At 41.4% G+C, this 17,143-nt stretch overlaps 2 protein-coding genes across 2 annotated transcripts; one reads left to right on the top strand and one right to left on the bottom strand.

Moving 5' to 3' along the window:
* The first annotated feature begins 116 nt into the window (after positions 1 to 116).
* Positions 117 to 2,537, top strand: gtsf1 (gametocyte specific factor 1). Its single transcript, XM_080469266.1, has 7 exons — positions 117 to 167; positions 486 to 584; positions 664 to 770; positions 1,613 to 1,739; positions 1,826 to 1,909; positions 2,099 to 2,156; positions 2,243 to 2,537. The coding sequence occupies exons 2-7, from the start codon at positions 500 to 502 to the stop codon at positions 2,322 to 2,324; spliced, it is 543 nt and encodes a 180-aa protein (XP_080325392.1). The 5' UTR covers positions 117 to 167; positions 486 to 499; the 3' UTR covers positions 2,325 to 2,537.
* A 4,194-nt stretch (positions 2,538 to 6,731) lies between these two features.
* Positions 6,732 to 11,582, bottom strand: nr4a1 (nuclear receptor subfamily 4, group A, member 1). The gene is made up of 7 exons (XM_080470363.1): positions 11,463 to 11,582; positions 10,199 to 11,000; positions 9,943 to 10,072; positions 9,691 to 9,854; positions 9,390 to 9,592; positions 9,136 to 9,314; positions 6,732 to 8,180 (listed from the first exon to the last, which is right to left on the bottom strand). The coding sequence occupies exons 2-7, from the start codon at positions 10,988 to 10,990 to the stop codon at positions 7,924 to 7,926; spliced, it is 1,725 nt and encodes a 574-aa protein (XP_080326489.1). The 5' UTR covers positions 10,991 to 11,000; positions 11,463 to 11,582; the 3' UTR covers positions 6,732 to 7,923.
* Positions 11,583 to 17,143: the final 5,561 nt, after the last annotated feature.

The following is a 17,143-nucleotide window of genomic DNA, read 5'->3' as shown; positions in this document are numbered from 1 at the left end:
AAATAGTTTTTTTTTTTTGATTTTTTTTTTTACCTGATACGAGTCTGGAAGTCACGTGAGTCTACGTCACGCTTTTTAAAACGTGTTTTTTTTTTCTTTTTTTTTAAATTAGGCGCCACTTTACAGAAAGCTAACTCACGGTCCACGGAAAACTTGGCCAGCACAAGGTACCATGCTCGGGGTTTTCTCTCTCTAATTCTCGGTAAATGTTGGTGATTCAGAAAGCTTATCCTTTCTTTCTTTGAAATACGTCGACTTATTTCTTTAGGATGATGGCTGTCTTCCCAGAAGCCGACACTTGGCCACGCACCAACCAATTTTTAGTGTTGGTCATGTTGAGTTATCTTTGCTCTCGGTTTTGAAAGCATGCTCTATGAGGCACTTGATATATTACTGTTCCTGGCAGTATCTCTAAAAATACTGTGTTGTTTGTGTGTGTTTTCTTTTTAACATCGATTAATAGACTCAATTGTATTTCCTCTCAGTTTGCCTGCTCAAAATGTCGACCACCTTTCGATTTGGAACCATCAACTCCCCCTGCAGGGCAATGTCCGAGAGAACCCAAAGCCAACAGGAACAAAATGGTACAACTACCCATAATTTTGAATGTTGTCACATTATCTTCGGATATTTATTAATGGATAGTCTGTCTTTACTTCCTAGATGATATTGGAAACTTGGACCCAGAAAAACTGGAGCAGTGTCCTTTTGATAAGAACCACCAGATCAGAGCCTGTCGCTTCCCCTACCACCTCCTGAAATGCAAGAAGGTCAGTTCCGCACAGCATATGCACATATTTGCAGAGATAAAAATAAATAAATAAATGTTTTCATTGTATTACTTCCTGTTTGTCTGTCAAAATGCAACCCGCAGTGCGTCCCGAGTAAATAGATGCAAAAAGTCCTGTTTAAATGTACAGACTCATTTGCAGACATTCATTTGACTGATATGATGTTAGTTGTTGACTATAGCAGCAAATGTTCCACTACGTCCTAATGTTTAGCATAAATGGACAACTTTTAACATTTACTCCATTATACTATTTATTTCATATTTAGTAACTTATTTTAGTCCTTTATATGGGTCCTCTGCATGCAATGTTCCACTTTGTGGCTTCTTCTTTTTTTTTCTTCTTTTTTTTTTAACATCTTTGACATGTGCTGATGAATAAAAACAAAATTAAGATATTGATGTGCAAAGAAATCGGGTATTAATTTGATCTCTCATAATGACTAACTGTTGTTTACCTGCTAAATAGTTCATTGTTAGTTATTTATACTAGCTATATGATTGCTTGAATACCTTTAGAAATCGGACAACATTCTGATTAGTGTGCCTTTTAAACGAGTCATTGGATATCAATTCAACAATGATGTTTGAGTTCACTACTATACAGTATAATGTTGTGTGTATTGATGACGTTGGGGAAATGGCTTCCAGTCTCAGTTGGCTCTGTTGCAAGGCGAGATGAAAACGTGAGGAACACGGTTTGAATGCAAAGTTAATGTCAATGTCAAGAACTTCACCAAAGCTCAGTACCTAAACTATGAATTGTATTGTTCTACTTTACTGCGGTCTCTGACTTGTCCCGATGTGTCTCGCGTGATGCAGAACCACCCAGAACTGGCCAGGGAGCTGAAAACTTGCCCTTACAATGCTCGCCATTTGGTTGCCAAGCATGAGCTGGCACGCCACACTGAGACCTGTGAGGACCGGATTGCTGTGGACCCTGAAGAAGGTAAAATTGTCAATTTCTTCACCTGTGGAGTCGCAGTTGATTGTTCACAGTATTTGACTGGACTGTTGTTGCTTTTCTCTCTACAGCTGCTGGGGTGAATCAACACTGCCCGTGGCAGGTCCCAGTTAGTACTTGGGTAAACCCAAATGCTACAGAGGACTGGGACTTGGGTATGATTGGCTCTTTTGTTGTATCTGAGTGTTTGAAGAAATGACAATCGACACACCATTATGTCTGACCTGAAGTTAAAAGCTTATTCCCATGGCCCCTTCATTACATACAGTTGTATAATGTGATGTGATCCAGGACTTTGGTTCTGCCATTTGCCTTCATAAAATTTACCCATTTCTGTCTTCCAGAAGAAGACGTTGGTGCGAAGCCCTTCTGCTGGGGGGTGGATACCAAGCAAGATATCCAGTAAATATACATTTTTCTAATTTGTCTTCATTTGTGGTTCTTGTCTTTAAAATTTATTTGAGGCTTTTTTCTTTCTTGTTTTGCAGGCCTGAGAGAGAGCTGAGTAACCGTATAGGGCAGAGCTACAGACCTCCAACCAACTTTCCATGGCCTGATTTTAAAATGTGATGTGCCGTTACTCCAGATTAGGATGTCGACCTCTGCATATTTTTTTTTTTTGTAGAATTTCTTTAACCTTCAACAAGTTCGTGTTGTTTTAGTGCTTGTTTTAATATCAGAAATTCCAATTTACATGTTATGCCAATAATGCATTTATTTGCATTGTTCCTGTGTGTTTAGGCTTCCTTAAGAACTAGTCCAAATTAAAAGCTTGTTTTCAGATAATTGCAAAGTTGCCTGGTGAGCCACAGTGTGGGAGCATGGAGATGTTCGAAACATGAATGGAAGTGTGATGACGGGATATAAAATGTCCCAAAATAAGTGATTTAAGAGCACTGCTGCTGGTTTCAAAAGTGCAAAAATAATAAGTGATCCCGATTCACTAAGTGAAGGCAAGTAAGCAAAGTGACCTGTGCAGAAAGATCACATCCCAGGGGTTTTATTTGTTGTATCACATATAAATCAAAATGGAGAACAATCCAATGGAAGAAAATCCAGAAACACCTGACAATTTAAAAAGCCAACACTTGGCTTGCCCATACAAAGTTTACTCATGGATTCAAATAAGACATTTTGTTCTGAGTTCCTAACCTGCGTTTGGGATTCTCATTCCAAGAAAACTTGACGTTCGAGTTAAAAAGAAGAGGAATATAAATGAGCAGGAGTAATGTGAGGTGGAAGGAACACAGTGAAACATTGAAGATACAGGGATTGGAGGTTATAATAAGGTAGAAGTTTAAGTAAGTGGGGTGAACTATTCAGAACTGTGAAAAAAGAAAATTGTATAGACTGGATAAAAAGTGTCAGATCTATCATTGAAATGTCTAAACAACTTAAAGTCTCCAGGAGAAGCCTTGAAAACAACTCGACAGGAATCGCAATGAGTACATTAGAGGCTTTGGTGGAAAGTGAGGGAGACCAGGGTGAAATATTCTGGGAGGATTATAGTTCTGTAGGATAAAGAATGCTGGGGACCGGGGCTGTGTGACAAGGATGATAAATACATTTCACAGAAAATGGGCGGCGCAATGTAATGACATCCTTTTCCCACTAGATGACGCTGCTCTACTTTGAGACCTGCTGCAACCACACTATCCGTGTCCGTTTTCTTTCAATATCTTTATAAAGGGAACTCATTTTATCTGACCATCACTCTCTGCTTCAGGCTGTTTGAAGTCTGATCAGGTGTGTTTTATAGGTGCACCCTGCAGACAAAAAGCTCCACATCTCACTGCAGCTGTGATCTTAGTGTTGAGGAACCTGCAGGTGAAGGCTACTGTACAGATTTGAGCACAGCGTGACAAGTGTCAGGATAATCCCCGTCTGAAGGCGGCCTGCCAGCACACGCTGTCATATCTAAGTGGCATTATTGATTTCATGTGTTGACTGTCTATTTTAGTTGAGGCTATTATTGGAAGTGTTCAGAGGGGCTCTGTGCTGCCCTGTCACCATATGAAAGGATGAGTCCTGACCCCTCAAACGTGAGTACGTGCAGGAACTGTGGCCTATACACGACCTTTGTATGTTTCTGAAGGCTCACATGTGCTGCATATATGGTACTACCCATACAGAGTGTTTACAAAGTGAAACTGGGAGCTGGAGTTGGAGCTTCCAGCTGAACATGTCTGTCAGACGAGGATAAGGCACAGCCTTCTGGCACTTCATTGGCTACATGTAAATCATAATTTTCGAGCCTCCTTTTCTGTTTAAATACACCATCGGGCGGCATTGATAGTTTTTCCTTGTCAGATGCTGGAATACGTTGTGATGCGCTGTTGAGAAGAAAAACAGTGAAGGAAAGTAACTTGTGTGCGATCTAATAAGATGCTTTGTGGAAGATACAGAGTTACCATCATGTGTCAAGTCCTAGTTGTTCTTAATTTCCATCAGTCTTATCATATGGGAAGAAAGTTGTGAAGGAATATAGTAGAGAATGTAGGCTGTGACAAGAAATAAGTCACAATGACCTTGACTTTTGACCTACATAAAATATTTGATTTAATGCAAACATTTTAGGTTAAAATAGAAAATATCCCTCAAGGCTTCACTGTGTGTTCAGAAGTGTTGTGCAAGTTACTGAAATTTTATTGCAATCATTTACATTTTTTAAAAGTCTATCCCAGCTATAAGTGTCCAAAGGGCATGGTACACCTCCGACAGGTCACCGGTCCATTTCTGGAATATACACAATACCTTTCAAGTATATTCTTGAAATAGTCATTTTTGAGGGTGGCTGCAATTTAATTTTTGATATATCAATATATTTGTCTCACTACATATCCCTGTATATTACAATGTGTTCAAAACACTTTGACTGTTTTGCAGTCTTGCGTCAGGACTTAAGGGGAGTTATTAAAGCGTCAGCAGTCTCAAACCCCTTCACATTATCACATTATGAATACCAAATCAAAGAATTACACATATACACACTCACTCTCTAGTTCAGTGCCTTGCCTGAGGGGGAATTTGGGAATCAAACCACCAAATTGCAAATGGAAATGGACCTGTTCTTCAACCTGAGCCACAGTCCAGCAAGAAATCAACCCAGCTTTGCATCAGCCAGGTGACGGAACATGTATAGTATCTAAATGTAGGAGACATCAGGGCACCTGACCCCCCATCTTCCTTGGGGACATAGTGAAGCCATCTTTTTATTATTTCATCAACGACTGAGCATCCGGCCTCCCCCCGGGTTGGGTCAGATGTGACCTTTGTGAAACCCATCACGCTGCGCCCTGGACACTCGAGGCACACCTCTGAAACTGAAGCCGTCCTGTTGGGCTCATTTTATGGATGTGGCATTCTCGTTTTCTCACAGATGCAACAGTCCTGTACAGTATGTGATGGACAGTTTGAGCTCTGGACCAGGCATTTCGTCCCGTAACTCAGTCTGAACCTTTTGATCCGTTACTATCACTGGCATGTCCAACGAGGGACATTCCCCAGTTTCACGTCCCCAGAGGCACGATGGGTAGCTCATAATAGAGCTGTACTGTCCACACAATGTTTATCAGTGTACCATCACCCACATAAGTGCTGTGATCAGAGTGACGCTGACTTTATCCAGTTGCTCTTGTTGCGTAAGTGCCGCATTTGTAAGATTATAAAATCTTCCGACTCTTGTGTTGCCGCAGCGGAGAGAGCATTTCAGAAAGTGAAACTCAATAGAAACACATGACCAGCTGGTAGCTACTTCAGATGAGTCAGTTGTAAATTACCTCCAGATTCATCACGCAAAGTCTATTCTTAGTCATATGATATTGGATCATGACAGAATCATCCAGGCTAAGTGCAATAAATCTGCAGGGATTCAAATTGGTGAAAGTGATACGTGCAGCACATGGAACGACTCCACCTGTGCTGAAGCCAGCGAAGAGGAAGAAACACTCCACATAATGGGTTAAAGTGCCATTGTTGGACCCCTTCTGCACTTCATTAGATCTCCAGTAATAATATAAGGAGAGACCAGGTAAAATGGGGGCTGTGTTTTACACCGATGATGTCTTTTTTTTTTTATTTCACTGAAAAACTTCCAAAATGGTAAATTAATTTAAATAAATGAAAAAATGACCTTGTCAGCTCTTTCTATACAAAAAAGTGTAAACTTTGCACAATGTGATTTCTTGACACATTGACACACTTGATCAGCAGTTTAATACTAGAATATATTACGTTTGTATCTATATCACACATGCCAGTGCATCACGGATCAACAGGAGATTGAAATGTTGCATGACCATTCAAGGTATTCAGAGGATCAATCCTACAGATCTAAATGTTTCCTCTTACTTCTCTTTACCAGTCTTGGACAGATTGCCATGAAACCTTATCCAGAAATTCACATGTCTTGGAATAAACCACAATTTGTCACTTTTATAAACTGCCTACATCTGGTCAAAGCGGCTAATATGCCATTGGAGTTGCATTTGTTTTCTGGGCTCCTATCCCTGACTCGCACTCGTCAGTCTCTTCAGTCTGGGTCATGGACAGTCCTGAGTGTCTGTATTCCTGCTGACTCTGCGAGTTTTACATTGTTACTTGGAGTCATCTAGTCACATGCACTATTAACAGGTGCACCCGAGTCATTTGTAAATTGCCACCCATAAATAATCTCAGTATTTCCACAACATTTAGACTCAAGCATTATGAGGTGTGCAGTCATGTGTTGACACGCACCGCAGCGACACACATTCGCTTGCGTTTGAGAGTCTGGCACTATATGATGATGAAGTAGTCTGGGTCATACGAGACCGGACTGGGAATTCCACCAGCTTCTAAAAAGAGACAAGCACATAACTGGGAGGGAGGTAGATGGGGTACATTTTTTAGCAGCATTTTCTGATCTGTTGCCAAAAGAACTTGACTCAGGCCAACAGGCTGCTGTTTCAGCAGGAAACTCAGCATTGCCACACAATGGAAGATAAAATCGTAGAATGTCCTCTTTAATAAGATGTGAAGCATAAAGGGACAGCAGTGGTCTCGAGGTTAGAAGAGCAATCTTGTATACAGAAGTTTGCTGGTTCAAATCCAACTGACAACCAGTTACCACTTAACAAGACCCTTATATCGCAGCTGCTCCTCTGCACTGCAGGAACGTACTGCTGTCAATAGGGTGAAGACAAATGATTTCTCCAAGAGCATCAGTGAAGTATCTTAAATCTGTGTTTATAACATCAAATCTGTTATCCACGCATATCAAAATAAACTAAGTGATTATAATTCCATCCATTTCTATGCAAAAAATATTGAAACATGACCAAAAATCACACTGAATATGCAGTTATACATTTTATTTAATGTTTTTCTGCATAAAATATATCTTTTTTAGTATGTAAAAACAAACTGTAGAATACAGTTTATGTGCCAGGATTCAAACCCACATTTACAAACACGACCAGTGTGTAAGACTGTACTAGACAATACACAGTATATTAGCTGCTCAATGTCGATTCATGATACATGAATGATACTAAGGAACTATGTTTCAGTAGGTTTAACCTACTTTATGATCACCACAACCATATGGTGGCGTTACACATGGCAAACACTGGGGGAGTGCTCACAAACTTTGGATGTCAACGTGTGAGGACTGAATAACAAAGTGGTTGTGTGAAATAATGTGGCCACAGTGCAGCACCTGAAGTAAATTAAACAAAAACATAAAATATCAACAGTTTCAGTGCTCATGCTAAAAACATCACGATAATGCTCAATGTTTACATCATTCAAATAACGGCACATATATAGTTTGCATTCACTTAGTAAGTGTTTAGAAAGTGCAGTCGTCTTCCTCATCATTGAAAATGTTTCCTTTCACAGCAGCTTATTTGTAAACAGCTGCGTTTTGGTCTAGTTTTGGTCTAGCCTTTATCATTCATACCGGAGGCAACACAACTTCCTGGAACAACCAGAAAGAGTAATTTTGCAATGGCTCCATATACATACTGCTCTTACACTACAGTTTTCCTGTGAGGCTACACAATACCTCAGCTTTCTTCTTCTGTGTCTCGCAGCCTCACTTTACTGCAGAGAGTCTGAGCACTCAGTCTTTGGCTCTCGAATTAACTCCCAGATAGACATCTCTGATGGTCCACCTTCCGCCTCACACTCAAAACGGAAGCGTATCCATGAATATTTTTTCCACAATCGGTGGAGGGGGAACCAGATCCTCTAACTTAAGGTAGAAGATGCGCTGGAGGCCCTGAGTGCACAGAGTCCGGAGCTCAGGCAGCTTCCCCAGAAGTCTGGACAAATAATTAGGCCGCAAGGAGTCAGAGCCGCAGCCGGAGACATGATCTTTGAGGCAGGTGATGAGCTGGTTTTGCAAGTCTTCCACACGCTTTGGCTCCTTAAGACCATGTCTGTCTGTGAGGAGAAAAAAGAGACACATTAACCAACAATTTACAGAATTCCACCACAATACTCACAGTGTGTTGGCAGTGTTAATGCTTTTACCCCAGGACACTTGCTTGGAGTTAAATGTAAACCTGCATTGTGGTTATATTTAGGTTTCCCGTGATGCATGACACCTCCTCTGTGCTGGGCACATGTGATCACGTTACATTTTAACATACACCTGTTATGTCAGTCCTCTGTTGTGTAACTGTCATGTTTTTGTTCACTACAGAGAAACTTGATGAAGAGTCCTCGTGCTCATGTTATCATAGTGAATGAATTTTAAGTATTCAAAGAACCACTCTGCATATTCTCTTCTAGTGTGCTCACTTATAGAGGAAAATAAAGTCAACATTGTCAGTACCATTAACTCTTTGAAAAGTTTTCAGGTGATAGAAATGTTTCAAGAGGAGCAAAAACTGAGCTTACATGATAATCACACTTCTTACATTTGGGTTTCACTTTAGAATTTACTGCAGGGCTAAAACAATCTTATTTGATGAGGTTCAAAGTTTGAACAGGTTTATGTCACCCAGGAACATTTTCTCGGTCCTGCTGCGATATGTTTGGACTGTGGAGACCTCGTGCAATGCACAAAGCCTTTTTCTCTTTTCATTCTACATGCATTCATACAAATGTCCCTATTGGATATGATCAGGAAGTCAGTGTAGCTCTGTACCTTCTGGTGAATATTTCAAGCAATATTTCCTCTTTACCATCTCATAGCCTCAACAGACAGAGCCAGATGTTCTCCATCTTTGATCGTGGTTCAGCTAGAAGTTTCCTCTCCACCAACTGTACACCTCTGTTTACTAACGTAGGGTTGTTTGTTTTGCTCTCCATCCTATACGAGTGTCAAGTGTGTCTATTAGACGTGTTGCATAAGTACTGCATAAGTGTTCTGAACTGAACTGAATTGACTTACCAGTGATGATGACAAGTGCCGTGAGACAAGAGAAGGACGACACATCCAGCTTCATGCGATGAAGACTTTGGGAAAACTCCAATATGGAGTCAATCCAGTCCCCAAAACCTCTGACACATTGCATTTTATGAAGCACCACTCCATTGCAGAAGATGAGCTTGTCCACTTTAGCGTTGGACCTTTAAAAGAAAAAGAAATCGGTGTTAAAAAATTAAAAACAAAACGTCTAAAACTTCTGAGAAAGTTTCACTCACCGATATGCAAGCCGCAGGATGAAGAGTTCAACAAATGCAGCCTCCAGCAGCAGATCCTGATCCTCCAAGCAGAAGTCGGAGAAACCCGGGATGCTCTGGGCCCATTTCTTGATAACCTCCAAGGTGGCTGTGAGCAAGTCGTAAAACTGCCTGATGTCACGGGCGTCCTCTTTCTGGCTCGAGCTGACTTCCATCTCTGTATACTGAAATAAAGACAACACAGCTTCAGTCCACCTTTACCTTCGACATGAATTACCCCCAAACAAGTAGAAATTTGGTGGACTATTATCAAATTCCCTACCTTGGAATAATCCAGATTTCCCACGCCAGGATTTGATTCGATGTGGGCCCTTACAAGTGACGCGATCATGCTCACTGGAGACACATTTGTCGTCACATCTTGGACCACTTTAGGTTTTGAAGGAAGGCGACCTCTTCGTCCTTTCAGGCTGTCCGTGCGCACAACTGTAGATTTTGTGAAAGTAATCCATTATTTCAGGTTTGGTATTGATTGCTTTCTTTTCTGACTCATCTTGCTTTGCTGTGAACTCACCCTCTCTGACCATGCCCACAGTAAGACACTTCTGGAAACGGCAGAACTGGCATCGATTCCGCCTCCTCTTGTCCACAGGACAGTCTTTGTTGGCAAGGCAAATATATTTGGAATTTTTTTGTACTGTACGCTGCGAAATAAAAAAAACAACAAAAAAACAATCAATTGAGGAAAATCCTGCAACATATCTCCTCTTTGTGGTAAAGCAATGTGGTTCTGAATGTACTGATTGTATTGGCATGTCAGATCGTATTACCTTAAAAAACCCTTTGCATCCCTCACAGGTGCGAACGCCGTAGTGCTGACAGGAGGCATTGTCCCCACACACAGCACAGCAGCCCTCGTTTCCACTTGAACTTTTTAACTTTGGCGATACGCTGTCATCCAGCTGCTCAGTGCCATCAAAGCTGCGTGCTTGCTCCATGGCCAAGGCAGGGAAGGTCATTGCAGACGGGTGGGGCTGGATCAAGGCGAAAGGGTCCTGCTGTTCATGCAAGTGTGGCTGACCCAAATGAGACAAGTCCTCTACAGAACCTGAGCCAAATGTGAAGAAAGATGGTGCATGTGCCGCCGAGGTCTCCTCAGCCGCCCAGAATCCCGGACTAGGCGAGTAGGGCCCAAAGGCTGAATCCCAAGTGGACGGAGGCTGACTCTGGAACCCGGGGGTAGACGGCGACGAGGCCGACGCCGGGCTGCCAAAATAGTCAGAACCAGTGGGGGACACATCCCCCTCTGGGTAAGTCAGCATGAACGACCCCGGGTAGCAGCTATACACTTGGAGATCATCCAGCTTGAAAGGGGTCTCCTGGCCTGACGAAGGAGTGACCTGGACAGGAGCCGTAGTGAACTGGCAGGAATATGCGTCAAGGTCTCCCATGTGAGTACCCACTAGGGAGCTGATGCTTGGCAGGGGTGGCGCAGAGAGGTGGTCCCGAGGGCTGTTCATATCCGCAGCTAACCTGGAGATGAAATCTGTGCTCTGAAGCTCTGAGCTGCCGAGGCTGTTTTCGTGGGGCTGAGATCCATGTTGTGGGTGTATACAAGTCATGGCTGCAAGACTTAAAAAACAGAATGACAGTATGAGAGATGACAAACAAGCATGTTTGTGAGATATTTACTTTCCAAAAAACAACAACAATAATAATAATTGTATATATATATTTATATATCATATGTATAGGCCTGAAAAGTGGATGATGTTGGGATGAATGGCAAGCGGGCACTGTGCCAGCTTGTGCATCCCTGTCACATACTGTACAGAGAAGACTGGAGCACCCTACTGAGCACATCACACTTTACTCCACAAGCTTGTTGCATAGCACATGTGAATGAAAGCGACAATACATTACAAAAATGGTGCAACTATAACTTTAAAGTATTACTTAGGGCAAAACATACAAAGACTTTCAAAGTTATTCCATTGTGAAGTGTCAGTGAGGCTGCAGCTGACTAACAGTTCACATAAGCAGGTTTTCACATGCAGGTGCATGAGAAATATAAAAAGCTCTGGTGTTTCTTACCTGTCTGGCTCCTCTACACGTGTTTTGAAAGGTTTGTACTCCAAACAACGACCATCGGTCGTCTTCAGCGTCTCCCTGCTGAGGAGCAATAGTCCATCCGCTCTCCTCCACCAGCACCTCTTATGAGCATGGGATTTATTGTAGCCATGACGCCAGAGAAGAGTTTCCATACAAGGCCGCGTGGTGGGCGGGGAGATTTCCAGGCTGCAGCCAATCGGACCGCGCGTTCACGAGAACAGTCGCTCGATGACGCACTCCGGGATTCCGTTGACGCGCGTACAGCGAAGAACCACAGCATTGTCCTCCCGCACTCACACACACGCACACACACGTAGACGTCTAAATAAAAATCCTACAAATCTGAGAGAAGCTCAACTCTCTACAGGCAGCCTTTGCAGCGTCTCCGTTCAATTACGCAATTTACTACAAGCGTTTCTTTGTCATTCTGTGATGAGTTTTGGTGATAAAAGAAGGGGGCAAAAATTTGATTTCTTCGCTCATGAATAGGAAGTCGAAGATCTATTTCCACCAGAAAACGAAACCGATACAAAGCCTTCTGACTTATCTGACGTATTTATATATTATGTGTGGACAGTGCGTCCTTCAGAAGTACTTAAGAAGTGACCTAAGACCACAAAAAGAAAATGAACTTAAGCGAAAGAAAAAAAATTAAAGTTATAGGAAGTTCCTAAAGACAAAAATTTGTACTCTTGATTGAACATCAGTGCACCAAAATAGCTGAAACACCTGATGCACAGACTATAGGACATCCTGGTTTAGAAGGGGACATAAAGGGGATCTTGAAAAGTGTCCGAGAGCCAAACTTTGTCTCAGTTTTCTGTGTCTGTGTTACATATTCCTTTTATTTGTGTGACAACACTGTACACTTGCTGACAAGTCACGAGGTGGATCACTGAAACAGACTTCCAGGGGCCTGGGGGCTCAAGTGATCTGTAAACTAGTCTGGCCATGGAGTTGTGGTCATTAACATCAAAGTCCTGAGTCATCACTATAGCTATCATGTAGAGGTGTGTCATCAGTTTGATAATATTGCAATATTCAAGAAGAATAAATAGTTCTATTTATATGAGTAAGCTGAATTCCTGTTGTTTAGACTCCAACAACACCATAGATTTATGACTCAGTATAGTCATGCCCAGTAGGATGCTTCCGATCGTGCAGCAGAGCGGTTGATGGATTAGGAGGAGGCTGAGGAATGGCACGATTAATGTTGTACAATGGAAACATAACTGGACAAAAGCATTTATCCATCTTCTGAACTTTGAGTGTGTCTTATTGGAGACTGGAGCCATTATTGATCCGGTGCCAATTGCAGCATCGTCATCTCATGGCAATTTTACTGGTAAAAACCTAACAATCCCACATGGACAGATATAAGTGACTGTGGAGAAGAAGAAAAACCTCCTTTTGAAGAAATATTTGAATAACCAGAGTTGATGGTTTATGTGCCGTGCTGGCTTGGGTTATGAGATATTACAATGGAAAGAATAGAAGAGAGGGCAACAAACACAATTTATATCAGAATGTTAATTCACTTGTTGCCGACTTGATGGGTGCAGGAAGAACAGATTCTAAACTCCCAGGTCCACTGTCAGAGAGGTCCTGCAGGAAAGGACCGAGAAAGAGATACAAGAGCGGGACACTAGTGTGTTCATGTTCAAGTTTTAATGTGGATCTTAAAGCCAGAGACTCTTAGTCTCTCTGACAAAAACTAGGAGCTGCTTCTACCAGAGAAAAGCCTGATAACGGCAAGCTCTGCATATCACAGCTGAACATGGACAAAAGGCAAACGCTGTCATCAGAACAATAACAGGTTCTAATGTTGATGACGGAGTCATTTATTTTTTTTTCTATAGGGGTGACATTATTATAATATTTATAACTAAATGAGCAGTCTCCATGTTCCAACACACACAGGCACACATGCACGAACGCACTTGTTATGTATTATCACATGCATTGCCAGAGCTCCACCCACCACCTGTTGCTCTTCCAGAGAGCTATTTTTATGCTGAGAAGATGTTTGACATTGTGGAGAAATCCTCCGGTTCTTCAGTGAGAGCTCGGCGAGGAACAGACACACGTGTGTTTCAACATCGCATTTCAAATTTCAAAGCCACCGAGAGAGCTGTGTGGGGGGAGCTCAGCATTGTGGAAAGGCTGCCGTCAGATGATTTCACTGCACACAGTGTCCTTTGTTTATTTATTTATTTTTTTAAATCAGATCGACTGAAGGTGTTGTAGCAGCTGGAAAAAGATTACATTGTTAAATTCAACTATTCAGCAAAGTGCGGAAGTCATATTCCTGACAATTTGGCAGGTAAATGTGAATAGGTCAAAAATAAAGATGTGGTTATCACTTCTTTTCATATTTTGTAAACTTGTCATGATTTCACTTCTTGAGTACAATCTCTAGTTGTTCTTATTCATTACAACCAACCTTATTCATTGACTTGAAGTTAAACAGCAATTTCAAAAAAGGTGCAAATGTCTCATTCAGATCTATAAACTCCTGAAGATGCTTAAAAAAGATATACTGAATGTTACATATCTGCATTATGGTAAAATAAAATATACAACAAATCAGAAGAATTTCAATTCATTTCAGTTTTGACATTTTTGTCATTTCAGCACCAAATAAAAAACAATCATCTGTGGTTCATGTTAGGAGAAAATCAGGAGGGAAAGCAAAACGGCAAAAACAAAATAGTCAACTCAGTGCTGACTAATTGGGACCAGGAACCAATAAATGACACTTATGGGTCGAAAAAGGTTTATTTCAATAGATTTAAAATGAAACTACAGAGTTAAAATTGTACAAATGAATCCCTCAGTAAAGTTTAGTCTGAATGAATCTGGTCCTGTTCTACACCACAGGTATGACACTGGTAACTGCATCTGTGAATACTTTGATTTCTTGCTCAGTGAACTGAAAGTGCTCTAGTATGGAAGGCTCCCTCGTGAAACGTTGAGATGAACCCCATCTTATCTTGAAAATATGGAAGGAAAAATAAGCCAAACTCTGCTTTCTTCTCTCGTAAAACTGCACCTGCTTGCTTCATCCAGTGTCCACTGGGTCTGCTTTTGGACCACTGGTCAGCTCATATTCTGCACTCAATATCGTCTCAGTGAGGAGAACATCAGGAACGCCAGTACAAGGTGATCGGGTTCAAACATGCCTTTATGTCCAATGGCTTCTTCATTCTAAGCAGTCACATTGATTCTTTTATGGGGTGTACAAGGTGTGCATTGTTTGCCTGCAACTGGATATGTTTGTGTACATGTGTGAATCCTTGTGCATTTCCTTGTGTGTTGTATTTATATGAGCAGCTGATCCGATATCAACTGTATATAGAGTTGTTCTTATACCGTGAGCACATTTAGAAACACCTGTTTGATGAGAGGCATACCAGCAGCTCCGTGTTAACCCGACTTTGAAAGTTCAGTTTGTTAAGACCATTTCAGGCTTTATCTCAAATATTGAGCACAGTTCTATATACAATGCAAACGAACTCTTCATATAGTAAAAAAAAAAAAAAAAGACATTTCACAAAGATAGAATGTGCTGTTGTTCACGGTGTTAAGTGTAAATATTAAATATGACTTTGGTTACTGAAATCAAATTTTGGTTTTTAATTCCTCCAAAAATTCAAACAGCTAAATCACCTCTTTATAATCCATCCATCCACCCAGAGCTCCTCTTCCTCCAAACACGACTGTTATCACTGATCTCTGAAGGGGGTTTGTCAAAGAGAGAAACATATGTCTTTCAGATATTTGTAAGAATTTGTAATAAATATGCCTCCTAGAGTCTACAGAAACCATATCTTCTGATCCGACTGAACTTAAATTTCAGGTTGTTCATAATAAATTCCATAATTTCAGAATACAGTCATAGTCTTTGGCATGGTAACAAAGATACACCTTTAGAGTTGTTGGTCTTCAAAGCTCATGTTGCAGCCCCTTTACTGCTCTGGCACCATTTAGACCCCATAGGGCTGCATGTGACCCCTGACCTGAAGTGAGTTTCACACCCCGTCATTATAGTCTGCAACAAAAAAAAAAGAAAAGAAAAGAAAGAAACCAGCTGCGTAGGTCGGTGTGTTTTGGAGCAGTTGAACTCGAGCTGTTTGGGTGACAGATATGTGTTTGGTCTCTCAGACTTCCTCTGTATGATGTGTTTGAAATGGACGTCAGGTCATCTGTCTACACGTCTTTCAGGCTGAGAAAGGACTCATTCAGTATCTAATGTCCACAGTGCTCCGATCAGGAGTTTATCATTCCCTATATTTGCAGTACAAAACACAATTTACAATTCTTACAACTGAAAATGTTATATTGCACCTTTAAGCTTGAAGTAACTCAAATCTCTGCGACAGCATCATGAAAGACGTCTGACTTTAGGTGTCAATAACATCCACAGCACCAGAAATGAATTTTCATCCTTCAAGTCACATGAGCCTGCATGTTGGTTGTTCATCTCAACCGTTGTGGCTTCCTGTTGTTGTCGTTAGTTCATAACTCTGCACTGTGTATGTGCACATTGTTTGCATTTAACATTTGACATTTAAGAATAATCCATTACTTTGAAATTAAAAAAAAATTTATCGCCAGAAACTTGGACATCAGTTCAGTCTGACAACACTGATTATTTGATTGTCAGATTTTAAAGATAGGGTGAGCAAAATCTTTGATAACCAAAAAGGTGAATCTTTGAACTCAGTTGGCTCCTCTGCCCACGCTCCTCGACGGTGAACCCGACTTTACTCTTGTTGAGGAGCTGGCGGTCACTCAGCTCACACTGTCGGACCTTCGATCGTGGGTCAGCTGGTGGACACTACCAAGAAAGGGAAATTCAGCGTGTTTTCCGGAACCTGAATCCAGAAGAGCGGCTGTGGGAGTGATGGAGGTGCCTGAGACTTTCTAACAGTGTTTAGACTCCCGGCTAACTCCATGCTCCCCGCCTCCAGTCTGATTTCTTCAATTAACCCCATGTCTGGTTTTGCTTTCCGTGTCTCTCTGTCGGCGCTGCCTGTTGTGCTTGTTGTTTTGCATCCCACCGTTAGTTTCTTTATTGGGTTTGTGGATTATAACACCAGATTATAAAGACAGCCTTAATTTACATAGTGATTCATTTATTACTGCAGTCGTCGTGTGAGGACAGATATTGTTGATTCCTCACAGGCAGCATGTGATTAAAAATATATGCATGAATACAAGTTTTTCTTTGTCCTTTTTCAGATATGTGAAAAGCAGAACTGAGTTATAGTAGTTATGTGCAACATGCCAAATGTGCCTTTTCAATACCACAAAGTGGAAGAAGTTGCAAAAACCAGAATTCACAGACCCATGAAATGGACATAATTGGAGAAGCTGCTGCCAGTACCCATGACGAAAACATGACAAGGAACCCCCCCCCTTTAAAAACACGTGACACAAGTTTTTATCACCCCACACACCATGGGAGGCTTAAATCACCACTGTCCTTATCAGGTTCCACTTTCCAGTCTCAAATGGATGGGGGCTCAGACACTGCACATAAAAGACGTCTCACATTTTACATATAGATTGTGTAAATTATCGCCTCCTCTAAACCACCAAACATCTCCAGAGCTTCAGCTGTCCTTCTTGGATGTGAAAGTCACTGTGCTTTAGTTATA

The sequence above is a fragment of the Lipophrys pholis genome, assembly GCF_963383615.2.
Source record: "Lipophrys pholis genome assembly, chromosome: 8".
NCBI classification, from domain to species: Eukaryota; Metazoa; Chordata; class Actinopteri; order Blenniiformes; family Blenniidae; genus Lipophrys; species Lipophrys pholis.
Note: the sequence above shows the minus strand (reverse complement) of the source record. Positions and strands in the feature narration are given on the sequence as shown.

What these genes read in the sequence shown, in the direction of transcription:
- gtsf1 (XM_080469266.1), top strand. Translation starts at nt 500, where the DNA reads ATGTCGACCACCTTTCGATTTGGAACCATCAACTCCCCCTGCAGGGCA. An exon ending in ACCTCCTGAAATGCAAGAAG is followed by an intron (nt 771 to 1,612) that starts GTCAGTTCCGCA and finishes CGCGTGATGCAG; the next exon opens with AACCACCCAGAACTGGCCAG. An exon ending in TACAGAGGACTGGGACTTGG is followed by an intron (nt 1,910 to 2,098) that starts GTATGATTGGCT and finishes TCTGTCTTCCAG; the next exon opens with AAGAAGACGTTGGTGCGAAG.
- nr4a1 (XM_080470363.1), bottom strand. Translation starts at nt 10,990, where the DNA reads ATGACTTGTATACACCCACAACATGGATCTCAGCCCCACGAAAACAGC. An exon ending in GATGCAAAGGGTTTTTTAAG is followed by an intron (nt 10,073 to 10,198) that starts GTAATACGATCT and finishes TTTATTTCGCAG; the next exon opens with CGTACAGTACAAAAAAATTC. An exon ending in GAAATCTGGATTATTCCAAG is followed by an intron (nt 9,593 to 9,690) that starts GTAGGGAATTTG and finishes TCTTTATTTCAG; the next exon opens with TATACAGAGATGGAAGTCAG.